Genomic DNA, 15,752 nt, shown 5'->3' with positions numbered 1-15,752 from the left:
CTTTTATGACTTGTGGACTTCAACTCCCAGAATTCCTCAGCCAGAGTGCCTGGCTGAGGAATTCTGGGAGTTGAAGTCCACAAGTCATAAAAGAGCCAAGTTTGAAGACCCCTGGGTTACGCTTAAGGGGGAACGTTCTCTTCTCTGGGCTGTTTTGTCGATTGGATTGGTGAACCGTTCGCGATCGGACGACTGTTAGCAACTTGCAAACCGGGGCCATTCCGTTCACACGTTCGCAAGTATTCTAACACTTAAATGTTTACCTAAAAACAAAATCTGGAGAGATGCCCCTGCTTAGTTGGAAAACAAAATAGACAATCGTAAAAATAATAATAATAATAACACATCAATCCTGCAATCCTCTTTTCCAGGGGCACCGTTTGGATCTTGTCCGTTTCGTCTCACAACGACCCTGCAAGGTAGGATTTTGTGGAGTCAAGTTGACATCCGGGGGGCCAGGAATGGTTCCTGTTTTTTCTTCCTTCCCATCCATGTTCATAATTCCTGGTTTTAATGCTTCCATGTGTTTCTTTAACAACAACAACACACAAAAGGTTTGTGAAAAAAGACCAGGATCTTGTAGAACGTCCAGAAGAGTCAAAAAAAAAGTCAAAATGGCTGCCCCAATGTGAGTAAAACCTCACATCCCTTCAGTATTGCAGTGGTGGCCACCATGTTGACTTTTTTGACCTATCTGGCCTTTGGAACTTTTCGGAGATTGCTGGGATCTGCAGTGAAAATTAAATCCAGCAACCTGACACTCTTTTGAAAAATGGTGGCTTCTTAGTATAAAATTATTTTTTGGTGGTGGGAATCTGGCTTGTTTCGTAATCCAGTGTCCAGTATAGTGTCAATCCAGAAAGGGGTTAATTCAGGCAGCAGATTGCATTGCCAAGAGCAGACAAACACATAATGTGTTGAAATTTAGCAGATCCAAGGTGCAGTTGTGAATATCAGCTTGTTGGAAGGATCGGCTTCCCTCTCTTAATATTCTTAATATTTTCTAATCTAGATGGATCAAAGCAGAACAGCAATTCTCAACTTCAGAAACTTTAAGGTGGATGGACTTCAACTCCCAGAATTCCCCTCACCAGCATGTTGAACTCTGGGAGTTGAAGTCTTAAAAGTTCTTGAAATTGAGAAACATTGGTGTAGAATTAAAAAAAAAATCAATCAAGTTGTGGGTGCTTCATCACTGGAGATTTTTAAGAAAAGACTGGACGGTCACTTGTCTAAAATGGTATGGGGCCTCCTGCTTGAGCAGGGGGTTGGACTAGAAGACCTCCAAGGTCCCTTCCAACTTTGTTATTCTGTTACTGTTATTAATCAGTGGAATGACTTACCTCCAGAAGCTGTGGGAGCTTCAACGCTGGAGGTTTTTAAGAAAAGATTGGCCAGCCATTTGTCTGAAATGTTACAAGGTTTCCTGATGGAACAGGGGTTGGACTAGAAGACCTCTAAGGTCCCTTCCAGTTATAGGTAGAACATTCCTATTTCCTTTTACTTTTCTCTCTCTCTCCTCTCTCTCTCTCTTTCTCTCTCTCTCTGTGTCTCTTATCAAAGTTTTGACTTCAAAAAAAGCAACTTACTATTGACGACCTGTCCTTGAAGTTACAACTTTCTCTTCCTCTCTTTTTTCTCTCTTTTTTCTTTCTCCCTCTCTCTCTTCTCTCTCTCTCTCTCATCAAAGTTATGATGGACGTCAAAAAAAGTGAAGTTACAACTCTCACTCTTTGTTACTCTTTCTCTCTCTCTCTTTCTCATTCTCTCTCTTCCTCTCTCTCTTTATCGCTCTCTCATCGAAGTTATGATGGACTTCAAACAAAGTGACTTACTATTGACTACCTGTCCTTGAAGTTACAACTCTTTCTCTTCCTCTCTTTTTCTCTCTCTTTCTCACTCTTTCTCTTTTTCTCTCATTCTCTCTCTCTTTGTCTCTCTCTCTCTCTGATCAAAGTTATGATGGACTTCAAAGTGACTTACTATTGACTACCTGTCCTTGAAGTTACAACTCTCTTTCTCTTCCTCTCTCTTTCTCTCTCACTCTCTTTGTCACTCTTTCTCTCTCTTCCTCTCTCTTTCTCTCTCACTCTTTGTCACTCTTTCTCTCTCTCTTCCTCTCTCATTCTCTCTTTGTCTCTCTCTCTCTCTCATCAAAGTTATGAGAGAAAGCGACTTACTATTGATACCTGTCCTTGAAGTTACAACTCTCTCTTCCTCTCTTTTTCTCTCTCTTTCTCACTCTCTTTCCCTCATTCTCTCTCTGTCTTTGTCTCTCTCTCTCTCTCTCATCAAAGTTATGATGAACTTCAAAAAAGTGACTTACTTACTGTCCTTGAAGTTACAACTCTCTCACTCTCTCTCTTTCTCTCTCTCTGTCTCTCTCTCTCTCTCCCTTCTGTGCTGATTTTAAGATTCTTTGGGAGACTTTTAATAAAATTGACGTCTTAGATTAGAAGATCATTTGAGCTGAGACTGGTGCCAAATATCCACCCACAAAGCAGGGCATGCCTAAACATTGGGCGGAGCAAGACCCAAAACAGGGCTGGGCTCTTTCCTTTGTTTCTCCTCTCAACTTCTTTTTATTTACATCTTTAATTCATTTCTCTACTCCTCAGCTGCCTCGACCCCTGAGAAAACTCAGTTATTTGCCAGAGGGCTTTTAAAATTTACAGCCAGGCCCAGGTTTGCCTTCAGGGCCACCAGTTGCCAACCCCTGTGCTAGAGGACTCTGCTTCCATACCCCCAAATCTGAGTGTATCCTGAATGTTTCAGGATGATTAAAAGGCAGCTTTTTTCACGCTGACTCCAGGCTCCTCGGTCATTGCAAATTTCCTTTTTAGCACACCACCAATTTCCTCCGGACGTTGTTTGAAACCTTTCAGAATTTCTGGGGTTTTATCCTCCGTCTTTTCCTAGCCTCATTATTCTTCTCAACCCTGACGGGAGGAGAAAATTCTCCAAACATCCCTCCTGCTGAGAACAAGATTCCTGGAAAATAAAAAAAAAAAAGATTACGAAGCAGGCCCCCCCCCCAACCGTCAAATCTGCAATGCTTCTGATATTTGTGGATCGGCAACCAGAAGTGTCTTGTGTCTTTCTTCTTTCCCCTCACCCCTTCGTTCCACGGATTTTGGGTTTTTATTTATTTTTATTTTATTATTATTATTTTTTTAAAAAATCCTTGCTCTCCAGCTCCAGACGTGGTTTCTGGCATTTACATTCTGCTGATTCCAGATTTTTTTTTCTTTCCTTTCCTTTCCTTTTTTTTCCTTTTTTTTTAAAGCTTTCCCACGTCGGCTTTCTCCGTACCTCCTTTATTCCTTCTTCCTTTTATTTTGGAGGGTATGGCTGGACGCCAGGAAGAATAGTCTCTAGAGAAATTGCACAGATTTTTTAATAAATCTGGGCTGGGGTGGGGAAAAAAGAGATTGATTTATTTTATTCACTTGGGGAGAGAATGGGGAACCGTTTCAAAAGCCCCCTCACCCCACCGCCCCCAGGAGGGATCCTGTGGCTTTCAGAAGGCACGGATCCTCTTTTAATGACGGCTTTCCCAGAAGACAGATGGGCGAGAACTAGGAGCTCAGCAAAATTGGAGGGCTGAGTCAACTGGGCAACCCAGTATTCCCAGCTGACTGGCTGTGGGGTGGGGTGGGGGTCAGGCAGGGGTCATAAAGGCAGAGATGGGAGGAGAGGGCAAATGGAGGGGAAATAATCTGCTGAGAGACAAAAAACAACAAAACACAAACCCACAATTTTTGGAGAGGAACAGCTTTGCATTTCCTTCGGAGAGGATGGATATTTTTTTTTTCAGCTTCTCAGAACAATGTTTCTGAACCTCGGCGACTTCAACTCCCCAAATCTGACCCCAGGCAGTTCATGAATTAACTGATGGATTTATATCCCGTCTTCATTATTATTTTTATAAATAGCTTAAACCGACAAACGTGTCTAATGCTCTTCCCTTCTCCTATTTTCCCAACAACAACCCTGTGAGGTGGGCTGGGCTGAGAGAGGGACTGGCCCACAGTCATCAAGCCGGCTTTTGTGCCTATATAGCAGAACTAGAACTCAGCTTCTGCTAATGATTGCCCCAGTCATCCAGCCGGCTTTCGTGCTTAAGGTGGAACTAGAATTCACTGTCTCCAGGTGATCGGCCTAGTTACCCAGCCAGCTTTCATGCCTAAAGTGGGATTAGAACTCATATCCTTCTAGTGATTGCCCCAGTCACCCAGCCAACTTTCACACCTAAGGCGGAACTAGAATTCACTGTCTCCTTGTGATTGGCCTCGTCCCCCAGTCAGTTTTCACAGCTGAGGCAGGACTAGAACTTACTGTCTCCTAGTGATTGGTCCAGTCATCCAGCCAGCTTTCATGCCTAAGGTGGGACTAGAAGTCACCGTCTCTTGGTGATTGGGCCAGTCACCTAGACAGCTTTCACGCCAAAGGCGGGAGTAGAACTCCGTATCTTCTTCTGATTGGCCCAAAGTCCACCCATCTTCAAGTTGCTGAGGTTCAGAAACAATGCCTCAACCAGCTTTCATGCCTAAGGTGAGACTGGAACTCACTGTCGCCTAGTTTGGGAACTAGACTACGGGTCTTCAAACTTGGCCCTTTTATGACTTCTGGACTTCGACTCCCAGAATTCCTCAGCCAGCATGCCTGGCTAAGGAATTCTGGGAGTTGAAGTCCATAAGTCATAAAAGAGCCGTTTGAAGACCCCTGCTTGTGGACTTCAACTCCCAGAATTCCCCAGCCAGGCACACTGACTGAGGAATTCTGGGAGTTGAAGTCCACAAATCATAAAAGGGCCACGTTTGAAGGCCCCTGAACTAGACCAAATCTTCCTATTTAATTGTGGCCATTTCTATATTTTTAAATCTGAAACCACTTTAAGTCTAGAGAGGCAGTAGCATGCCTGCCATTGCCGATAAATAAATGAAAGGAAATAAAATCAAATATTATTTGACTGTCTTCGAATCAGAAACGGCTTGGGAGCCTCTGTTTTGGGCGAACAAATTTCATTAAAGAGCAGAGGCATTTGCACTGAGCTGCAGCTCGCTTAAGCAGATCACGACAGCCGAGGCCTTTATTTTTTTTTCTTTTCAAAATCTTATTATAAGATAAAAAAATACAGAAGGAAGCTGGATTTGGAAGGCCGAGAGAAAGCAGGAAAAGAGGGCAAAAAGAGAAAGAAGGAAAAAAAAGTCGTGTTTTCACGCTTTTTTCAGGGCAGGAGAATCCGAAACAACATTTAAAAAAAAAAAAAAAAAAAATTGCCGCATGCCTCATGGTCACATGATCAAAAGCTAGATGCTTGGCAACGGACTCAGATGTATGACGGTTGCAGTGTCCCCGGGATCACGTGATCCCCTTTAGTGACCTTGTGGCTAGCAAAGCCCACGAGAAACTAGATTCACCTAACCGCCGTGATACTAAGTTAACAACGCAGTGATCCACTTAACGACTGTGGCAAGAAAGGTCGTACAACAGAGCAAAAGGCACTTAAGAAATGTCTCACTTAACAGCGGAAATTTTGGGCTCATTTGTGGTCGTGAGTTGTCATAAGAGGTGACTTGTGACCGTTTTTCACCCTTACGACCGCTGCAGCGTCCCCAGGGTCGCGTGATCCAAATTCAGACGCTTGGCAACTGACATGTACTTACGGCGGTTGCAGTGCCCCAAGGTCACCTGATCCCCTTTTGCGACCTTCTGCCAACAGGGAAGCCGGATTAACGGCCGTATGACTAATTTGACATCTGCGGCGATTCACTTAACGACTGTGGCAAGAAAGGTCGTAAAATGGAGCGACGCTCGCTTATCGACCGTCTCGCTTAGCACTCTGAGTTGTGATCGTACGTCGAGGACTCCTAGAAACAAAGCGAGATCAATTTTTTTCTTTAATCAAAGCTGTGGTTTTGGCCACTTCTGAGAGCTTTTGCTGTTCCTCAAAATGGCCGAGTTTTGATTTTTTGGGGGGGCTAAAATCAGACAACACAACTTTCCTCCTTCAGGGAGTCTTCTGCCTTGCTTCACAGGGTGCAACTAATGCCAACTAATACTTCTGGAATGCGTTTCCACCAGGTAGGGGATTTTTAAACCGACAGCAGCTTTGTTTTGATCACTGTTGCAAGTGGCTGGCTCACTGGATCCCAGCCGCACCCATCTGGCAGGGCTTCACCTTTCTCCTTGCTCTTTGTCTAAAAAGCACAGCTAAAATAATAGGTGTGCGTACCCGCGCTGCACGGGTATCTATTGTTATACGTAATTATGCTTATTTATTTATTATACTTTTCGCCTGCCTTAATTATTGTGTAGGTAAGTCAAGGCGACAAGCATCCAGAATAGAGTGTTCTTTTCTCCTCTTTTCCCACAACGACAACAGCCCTGCGAAGTGGGTCGGGCTGAGAGAGAGAGAGGAACTGGCTCCAAACCACCCGGCCGGATTTTGTGCTTAAGGTGGGACTAGAACTCACCGTCTCCTGGTGATTGGCCAGAAGCCACCCAGCTGGCTTTCGTGCCTAAGGCGGGACTAGAAATCACCGTCTCCTGGTGATTGGCCAGAAGCCACCCAGCTGGCTTTCGTGCCTAAGGCGGGACTAGAAATCACCGTCTCCTGGTGATTGGCCAGAAGCCACCCAGCTGGCTTTCGTGCCTAAGGCGGGACTAGAAATCACCGTCTCCTGGTGATTGGCCAAAAGCCACCCAGCTGGGTTTCGTGCCTAAGGCGGGACTAGAAATCACCGTCTCCTGGTGATTGGCCAGAAGCCACCCAGCTGGCTTTCGTGCCTAAGGCGGGACTAGAAATCACCGTCTCCTGGTGATTGGCCAGAAGCCACCCAGCTGGCTTTCGTACCTAAGGCGGGACTAGAAATCACCGTCTCCTGGTGATTGGCCAGAAGCCACCCAGCTGGCTTTCGTGCCTAAGGCGGGACTAGAACTCACTGTCTCCTGGTGATTGGCCTGAAGTCAGCCAGCTGGCTTTCGTGCCTAAGGCGGGACTAGAAATCACCGTCTCCTGGTGATTGAACCAAAGTCACCCAGCCAGTTTTCATGCATAAAAACGAGACAAGAACTCACTGTCTCCTGGTTATTGGCTAAAAATCACCCAGCCGGCTTTCATGTCTAAGGCAGAACTAGAACTCACTGTCTCCTGCCGATTGACCCAAAACCACTCAATTGCCTCTCACCCTTAAAGTGGGATCAGAATTCACCGTCTCCTGCTGATTGACCCTAAGTCATGGCATCTATAGCTGCTCCGGACTTACGTGGTTCCCAACCTGGAGATGGGGAGACTTCAACTCCCAGAATCCCCCCACGGAGCTTAGTCACTGCTGAGAACTCTGGGAATTGAAGTCCCAGAAATTGTCCAGTTCAGAAAGACTGTTCAAATGAAAGAGAGAGAGAGAGAGAGATTGAGATTCTTAAATTCTTGCTGCTGTCTTCTTTGTCAAGAGCGAAAGATATCGTAAAATACTCAGTGCCGTTCCTATAATACGGTGAACATAATTTTCCTACTGGGGATCTGTTACAACTTGTTCCCGTTTAATCACAGGCTAAAGGCCGTTCTATGAACCGAGCACTTTCTTCTACCATGTTTCCCCCCAAATAAAACCCAATTGGGGGTTATTTTCGGGGAAATATGGTAAGCGTTATTGGTATTCATTTACTGACCATTCGAAGTACAACGGCGCTGAAAAAAAGTGCATTCTTTATTTTTATTAAAAAAAAGAGACGATTGTGTCTTGTCCCCTTTTTTTGTGCAGAGAAATGCAGGTGAACGAGTTATTTTTATCTGCAACGAAGTCACCATCCTGCATATGACATTACGGATAGTGTCAGAGCGTTCAGAGTCTTATTGCGCTGAGATAAATCTCGAGTAAACACAGTAAACAGTGGTTTGTATTAAATGGTGGTTTATCTTACACTATCTGCTATATCATACACCAGGAACAATACACATACACGTGCTAATACAGCAGGATCCAACAAACCATAATTACAGCAGGAAACGGAAGAGAGAGAACACAGCAGAGCCTTCCCTTTAAAAAATGGCTCTTAAAGAGACACAGACCCTGCTGAGTCATCCCCATCATTACATCTTACATCAGTTGGCTAGTTGTTAAATCAATACCTTCACAGATAGTCCTCAACCTACAACTTTTACTTAATGACCTTTTGAAGCTGTGACCGCCCTGAAAAGAGTGATTTTCATCACGTGATTTCCCCCTCCCCCCGCTTCACAATCTTCCCAGCTGGCTTTGGATGGTGCAAAATCGATGAGAGGAAGCTGGATTTGCTTAACGACCGACCGCATAATTTGCTTCAAGCCTGCAGCAAAAGAGGTTGCAAAATTTGGTTGTTCCTCATTGAATGAGGGACATTCCGATTGTGGTCGCTATCAGTATTTAACATTTCTTGGTGCCAAAATAATGATGACAAAGGAAGTTTCTTCCCCCCCACCCCAAGGAGTTACTACCTAAAATTCAAAGCAGAGCAGAGGGAATGGGGAGGGAGGAGGGGGGAAACTAGGAAAATGTGCATTTATTTTCCTTGCATAAACCCTCAGACTTCCAGGTGTAACCTGGATTTACTCCCAAGCAAATACTTGTGTGGAGTTGAAAGAGGAAAGATTGTATGATCTTCCTTCCTTCCTTCTCTTTCTTTCTTCCTCCCTCCCTCTTCCTTGTTTTTCCTTTTGTCCTACCTCTCTTTTCCTTCTTTTATTCATTCTTCTCTTTTCTCCTCCTTCCCTTTCTTTTCCTACCTTCCCTTCTCCCTTTTATCCTCCCTCCTAGTTTTTTCTCTTTCCCTGTCCTCCCTCCCTCCTTTCCTTGTCCCCTCTCTCTTTCCTTATTTCCTTCCTTCTTCTCTCTTTCCATCTTCCCTCCCTCCCCCTTTCCTTCCTTCTATTCTCTCTTTTATCTTCCTTCCCTCCCTTGCTTCTTTCCCTTCCCCTCCCTTATCCTCTTCCCTTCCCCCACCTCCCTTCCTTCTTTCCCTTCCCCTCTTCCCCTCCCTTCTTCCTTCTTCCCCTTCCTCCCCCACTCTCTCTTCTCCTCTTTCCTTCCTTCCCCTCTTCTCCTCCCTCCCTCTCTCCTTCTTCCCTCTCCTTTCCCTTCCTGCTCCTCTCTCCCCTTCCTTCCTTCCTTCTTCTCCTGCCCGCCGCTCTTTTTCTCCCTCCCTCTCCCTCTCCTTCCTTCCTTCCTTCTTCTCCTGCCCGCCGCTCTCTTTTTCTCCCTCCCTCTCCCTCTCCTTCCTCCCTTCTTCTCCTGCCCGCCGCTCTTTTTCTCCCTCCCTCTCCTTCCTTCCTTCCTCCCTTCTTCTCCTGCCCGCCGCTCTTTTTCTCCCTCCCTCCCTCTCCCTCCTTCCTTCCTTCTTCTCCTGCCCGCCGCTCTTTTTCTCCCTCCCTCTCCTTCCTTCCTTCCTCCCTTCTTCTCCTGCCCGCCACTCTTTTTCTCCCTCCCTCTCCCTCTCCTTCCTCCCTTCTTCTCCTGCCCGCAGCTCTTTTTCTCCCTCCCTCCCTCTCCCTCCTTCCTTCCTTCTTCTCCTGCCCGCAGCTCTTTTTCTCCCTCCCTCTCCTTCCTTCCTTCCTTCTTCTCCTGCCCGCCGCTCTTTTTCTCCCTCCCTCTCCTTCCTTCCTTCCTCCCTTCTTCTCCTGCCCGCCACTCTCTTTTTCTCCCTCCCTCTCCCTCTCCTTCCTCCCTTCTTCTCCTGCCCGCAGCTCTTTTTCTCCCTCCCTCTCCTTCCTTCCTTCCTCCCTTCTTCTCCTGCCCGCCACTCTCTTTTTCTCCCTCCCTCTCCCTCTCCTTCCTCCCTTCTTCTCCTGCCCGCAGCTCTTTTTCTCCCTCCCTCTCCTTCCTTCCTTCCTCCCTTCTTCTCCTGCCCGCCACTCTCTTTTTCTCCCTCCCTCTCCCTCTCCTTCCTTCCTTCTTCTCCTGCCCGCAGCTCTTTTTCTCCCTCCCTCTCCCTCTCCTTCCTTCCTCCCTTCTTCTCCTGCCCGCCGCTCTTTTTCTCCCTCCCTCCCTCTCCCTCCTTCCTTCCTTCTTCTCCTGCCCGCCGCTCTCTTTTTCTCCCTCCCTCTCCCTCTCCTTCCTTCCTTCCTTCTTCTGCCCGCCGCTCTCTTTTTCTCCCTCCCTCTCCCTCTCCTTCCTTCCTTCCTTCTTCTGCCCGCCGCTCTCTTTTTCTCCCTCCCTCTCCCTCTCCTTCCTTCTCCTGCCCACCGCTCTCTTTTTCTCCCTCCCTCTCCCTCTCCTTCCTTCCTTCTTCTCCTGCCCGCAGCTCTTTTTCTCCCTCCCTCTCCCTCTCCTTCCTTCCTCCCTTCTTCTCCTGCCCGCCGCTCTTTTTCTCCCTCCCTCCCTCTCCCTCCTTCCTTCCTTCTTCTCCTGCCCGCCGCTCTCTTTTTCTCCCTCCCTCTCCTTCCTTCCTTCCTTCTTCTGCCCGCCGCTCTCTTTTTCTCCCTCCCTCTCCCTCTCCTTCCTTCCTTCCTTCTTCTGCCCGCCGCTCTCTTTTTCTCCCTCCCTCTCCCTCTCCTTCCTTCTCCTGCCCACCGCTCTCTTTTTCTCCCTCCCTCTCCCTCTCCTTCCTTCTTCTCCTGCCCGCTGCTCTCTTTTTCTCCCTCCCTCTCCCTCTCCTTCCTTCCTTCTCCTGCCCGCCGCTCTCTTTTTCTCCCTCCCTCTCCCTCTCCTTCCTTCCTTCTCCTGCCCGCCGCTCTCTTTTTCTCCCTCCCTCTCCCTCTCCTTCCTTCCTTCTCCTGCCCGCCGCTCTCTTTTTCTCCCTCCCTCTCCCTCTCCTTCCTTCCTTCCTTCTTCTGCCCGCCGCTCTCTTTTTCTCCCTCCCTCTCCCTCTCCTTCCTTCCTTCCTTCTTCTGCCCGCCGCTCTCTTTTTCTCCCTCCCTCTCCCTCTCCTTCCTTCTCCTGCCCACCGCTCTCTTTTTCTCCCTCCCTCTCCCTCTCCTTCCTTCCTTCTTCTCCTGCCCGCTGCTCTCTTTTTTCTCCCTCCCTCTCCCTCTCCTTCCTTCCTTCTCCTGCCCGCCGCTCTCTTTTTCTCCCTCCCTCTCCCTCTCCTTCCTTCCTTCCTTCTACTGCCCGCCGCTCTCTTTTTCTCCCTCCCTCTCCCTCTCCTTCCTTCTTCTGCCTGCCGCTCTCTTTTTCTCCCTCCCTCTCCCTCTCCTTCCTTCCTTCTTCTGCCCGCCGCTCTCTTTTTCTCCCTCCCTCTCCTTCCTTCCTTCTCCTCTTGCCCGCTGCTCTCTTTTTCTCCCTCCCTCTTTCTCTCCTTCCTTCCTTCCTTCCTTCCTTTCTTCCTTCCTTTCCTTCCTTCTCCTGCCCGCCGCTCTTCTTCCTTCCTTCCGTTCTTCCTTCCTTCCTTCCTCTCCTGCCCGCTCTCTTTTTCTCCCTCCCTCTCCCTCTCCCCTCTCCTTCCTTCCTTCCTTCCTTCCTTCCTTCCTTCCTTCTCCTGCCCGCCGCTCTTCCTTCCTTCCTTCCTTCCTTCCTTCTCCTGCCCGCCGCTCTCTTTTTCTCCCTCCCTCTTCCTCCCCTCCGGCCCGGCTTGGCCTCGCCCTCCCTCCTTCCTCCGAGGGGAGCCTCTGCCCGCCCCCTTAATTGGAGCCCGAGCCCCAGGCGGATCCGGCTCCAGAAGGGCCGGACTCAGCCACCCGAGCCAGGCGGGAGCGGCGGGGCCGGGAGGCGGCGCGGGCCAGAGGGAAAAAACCAAACTCTTCCAACAGCAGCAGCAGCAGCAGCGACTCCGCCGCGCTTCTTCGGCTCTCTGCCGTCCGTCCTGCCTGCCCGCCTGCCTTCGAGGCCGAGCGACCGCGCGATGTGGCCGGCGCCCTACGCTCTCCTCCGGCTGCTGCTGCCGCTCGCCTGGGCCTCCGGAGCCCTGCCCGCCGCCGCCGCCGCCCCCCCGCAGTTCAGCCCCGAGGTGAGTAGCGGGCGCCGCTGCCGGACCCGCTCCGGCCGCCCTGGCCCGACGGTCTCCCCCCCCTCCCCCGCCTTTGCCGGGGCCCCGCCGGCCCGGAGGGCGATGGGTTTGCGGGAGGGAGGGAGGGAGGGGCGTCGGGCAGGCGGTCGTCCTCGAGCGGGGTCGCGGCGGGCGCTTTCCGGGCTGCCGTCCCGTTTCTCTCCTGCCCCCGCGCGTCTCTCTGCCGGGGAGCCCCGCTTTGGTCTGAGGGAGTTTTGATTCGCTCCCGCCGCTCCTTTCCTTTCTTTCTCCTTCCTTTCCTTTCCTTTCCTTTCTTCTCTCTTCCTTTCCTTTCCTTTTCTTCTCTCTTCCTTTCCTTTCTTCTCTCTTCCTTTCCTTTCCTTTCCTTTCCTTTCCTTTCCTTTCTTCTCTCTTCCTTTCCTTTCCTTTCCTTTCTTCTCTCTTCCTTTCCTTTCCTTTCCTTTCTTCTCTCTTCCTTTCCTTTCCTTTCCTTTCCTTTCCTTTCCTTTCCTTTCCTTTCCTTTCCTTTCCTTTCCTTTCTTCTTTCCTTTCTTCTCTCTTCCTTTCCTTTCCTCTCCTCTCTCTCCCTTTTCCTTCCTTGCCTCTGTCTTCTTTCCCTTCCTTTTCTATCTTCCCTTCCCTTTTCTATTTTCCTTTCTTTGTGACCTTCCCTTCTCTCTTCCTTTCTTCTTTTCTCTCTTGCTTTCCTTTCTTCCTTTCCTTTCTTTTTTTCTGTCTCCCCCTCTCTCTTTCTTTCCTTTCTTCCTTTCTAACTTCCTTTCTTTTCTTGTTTTCTCTCTTCCCTTCCCTTCTCTTTTCCTTTCTTTCCCTTTCCTCTTTTCCCTCTTCCTTTCCTTTCTTCTAACTTCCTTTCTTTTCCCTTCCCTCTTCCTTTCTTTCCCTTTCCTCTTTTCCCTCTTCCTTTCCTTTCTTCATTTATAACTTCCGTTCTTTTCTTGTTTTCTCTCTTCTCTTCTCTTCTCTTCTCTTGTCTCTTCCTTTCTTTTCCTTTCCTCTTTCCTTTCTTCCTTTCTTCCTTTCTAACGTCCTTTCTTTTCTTCTTTTCTATCTTCCCTTCCCTCTTCCTTTCCTTTCTTCTTTTCTATCTTCCTTTCTTTTCTTGTTTTCTCTCATCCCTTCCCTTTCTTCCTTTCTTTCCCTCTTCCTTTCCTTTCTTCCTTTCTAACTTCCTTTCTTTTCCCTTCCCTCTTCCTTTCTTTTCCTTTCCTCTTTTCCCTCTTCCTTTCTTCTTTTCTGCCTTCCTCTCCTCTGATTTGTCCTCCCCCCCCCCATGCTTTCCTTAAGAGTGGGGGGGGGGGAACTCAGTTTCTGCATTTCTCCCTCCCCCCTTCCCCATTTTCCTGCCTCTCGTCTCTGCCAGGCTTCCCCCTCCTCACCTCTGCTTTCTCTTTGCAGCTGGTTTGCTCGTTTACTCCTCCCTTCTTCTTCTTCTTCTCACTATCCTTTGTTCCTCCCTTTTCTTGGACGAGTTCTGCAGCTGGATGGAGAAGGGCCGTTTCTAGGCCAAGGCACGGGCCTCCTCTTTCGCACTCGCTCCTCCTGCCTGCGGCCAACCTCGTCTCCAAGTCTGGATTCACATCGCCCGGATTTTCTTTCTCTTTCCTGGTTTTCCCCTTTCTTTTCCAGCCCCCCCTCCCCCCCTCCCATCTCTGTGAAAACGTGGTGTCAGTTGACTTTTTCTCCTTTCCTTTCCTTTCCTTTCCTTTCCTTTCTCTTCCTTTCCTTTCCTCTCCTTTCCTTTCTTCTCTCTTCCTCTCCTCTCCTCTCCTCTCCTCTCCTCTCCTCTCCTCTCCTTTCTTCTCTCTTCCTCTCCTCTCCTCTCCTTTCCTTTCCTTTCATCTATCTCCCTTTCCTTTTTTGCATTTACGGGTGCAATCTGTTCTGTAGGATTTATTATTATTATTATTGCAAATGGCTCCTGGACTTGAAAAATGTCTTCTTCTTTAGCTCCCATCCGATGGTAGGTCAGGCCCCCGGCCTCCATTCCTCCTTGTTCTTCTCCTGGGCCAGGGGATGGCTGAGAAGGACCCCCCCCCCGTTCCTCAACTCCATAGGGCCACTAATGGGGTCTTCCTGAGGAAGAGGGGATTTGGACCCCCACTCTCCTAGACTGCAGGATGTTAGGGGAAGTTGAGTGAGTTACTCTTTTTCTTTCTTTCTTTTTTCCTTCCTTCCTTCCTTCCTTCCTTCCTTCCTTCCTTCCTTCCTTCCTTCCTTCCTTCCTTCCTTTCTTTCTCTTTTCCTTCTTTCCTTCCTCTTTCTTTCTTTCTTTCTTTCTTTCTTTCTTTCTTTCTTTCTTTCTTTCTTTCTTTCTTTCTTTCTTTCTTTCTTTCTTTCTTTCTTTCTTTCTTTCTTTCTTTCTTTCTTTCTTTTCCTCTTCCTTCCTTCCTTCCTTCCTTCCTCTTTCCCTTCTCCTCCCTTCCCCATTCATAAGACAGCAACGCATCAGCGTGAGACTCTCTCCTTCTAATTCGAGGAAAAATACCCATTGTAATTGGGGGGGGGGGGAAATGGGAAGGTGTCCAGTTAACTGTTTAGCTTTCTAGGGAGAGAAAAAGAAATAATTTAGCTAATTTAAATCGCATCAAGTCTCCTCCTTCACCCACCTCTCCCCTTTTCCCATTTGGGTCCTCTAGCATCCAACTAAGACAACCATTTTCTGTGAATTTGGTTTAGTGGCTTGTGTGAACTAGTCATTGTGGTTTGACAGCTTCAGTTTACGGCGGAGAGGGACAACCAACCAGCTTTTTTTTTTTAATGTGATGGGAAGACATTGGGATTCCTTGTGTTATATGCCTCTTATTGTGTGTTTGTGTGTGTGTGTGGGGGGGTTGTCTTTCCATTTAACAGTTTTAGAACTTAAACCAGAGGACTTTATCCCCTTGGGGATCCATCCGTGTGTTTAATTCGTCGACGTGTGCCTCAAAATGCCAGCAAAAGCAAGAGCGAAAAGCAATTCCCACAAGCAACAAATCTCTAAAACACATGCTAAGGTCACAAAAGTGGGCCCAGGATGACGGTTTGGCATTATGTCTGGATATATCCAGGGTGACATTTTTTTAAAATAAAAAAAAAACCAAGGTTAATGGATAAAGGCAGTGTGTGAGATCCTACTTTGCATTGTTTTTAATGTGTTGGAAGATTCTCAGAATCTCCTTTGCAAGATGAATAGCTACAGATGGTAGAATCTCAGGACTGGAAGGGAACCTTGGAGGTCTTCTAGTCCACCCTACCCACCCCCACCCCCCTTTCTCCCCCCCACCAGGCAGGAGACCTGATTCTATCCAGGACAAATGCTTGTCCAATCTTTTCTTGAAAACCTTCAGTTGGTCTAACCAATAAATCACTAAGTAAATAAATAAATAGCTCATTCTGCTCACTTAGCCATAAATATCCCTGTTTCTCATTCCATCCTTGCCTCTCTTCTGGTCACGTTCCTTTTTTGATTACACAATAGTTCCTTGAAAGACTTAAAAAGCTGTTTGGGTGCCTTCCCGCTGATTGTTGTTATTTTACATTTTTTTTTAAAAAAGGGGGTGGGCAGTGGGAAGCTATTGTCCACAATTTCTCTCTTCTTCTCTTTACTTTTCCTCTTCCCATTCCAGTTTTTTGGCTATTGGGGAGGAAAAAAAAAGTTTGGTTGTAGTGTTGAAGCCGCAGCTTGAAAGAGTTAGAAAGTGACCCAGTTCTCTCTGTCCGAATTCTCTCAATCTCTCTCTCTTTCTCCCTCCCTCCTGCCTTCTCCTCTCTCAATCTTCGGCTCTCTCTCTCAATCTCTCTCTCCCTCCCTCTCTTCTCTCATTCTT

At 47.9% G+C, this 15,752-nt stretch overlaps 1 protein-coding gene across 1 annotated transcript in view; it reads left to right on the top strand.

Annotated features, from left to right (window-relative positions):
• Positions 1-11,671: 11,671 nt before the first annotated feature.
• The window catches only part of LOC308676673 (matrix metalloproteinase-14-like), a 39,852-nt gene continuing 35,771 nt past the window's right edge, over positions 11,672-15,752 (top strand). The window contains exon 1 of the mRNA XM_081342660.1: positions 11,672-11,925. Within this exon, the coding sequence (XP_081198786.1) occupies positions 11,821-11,925 (105 nt within the window). The 5' untranslated portion in view covers positions 11,672-11,820. The remainder of the gene's footprint in view (positions 11,926-15,752) is intronic.

Source organism: Vipera berus, assembly GCF_964194415.1.
Source record: "Vipera berus genome assembly, chromosome: W".
Lineage (NCBI taxonomy): Eukaryota > Metazoa > Chordata > Lepidosauria > Squamata > Viperidae > Vipera > Vipera berus.
The sequence above is the reverse complement of the archived record's forward strand: the minus strand, read 5'-3'. Positions and strand labels throughout refer to the sequence as shown.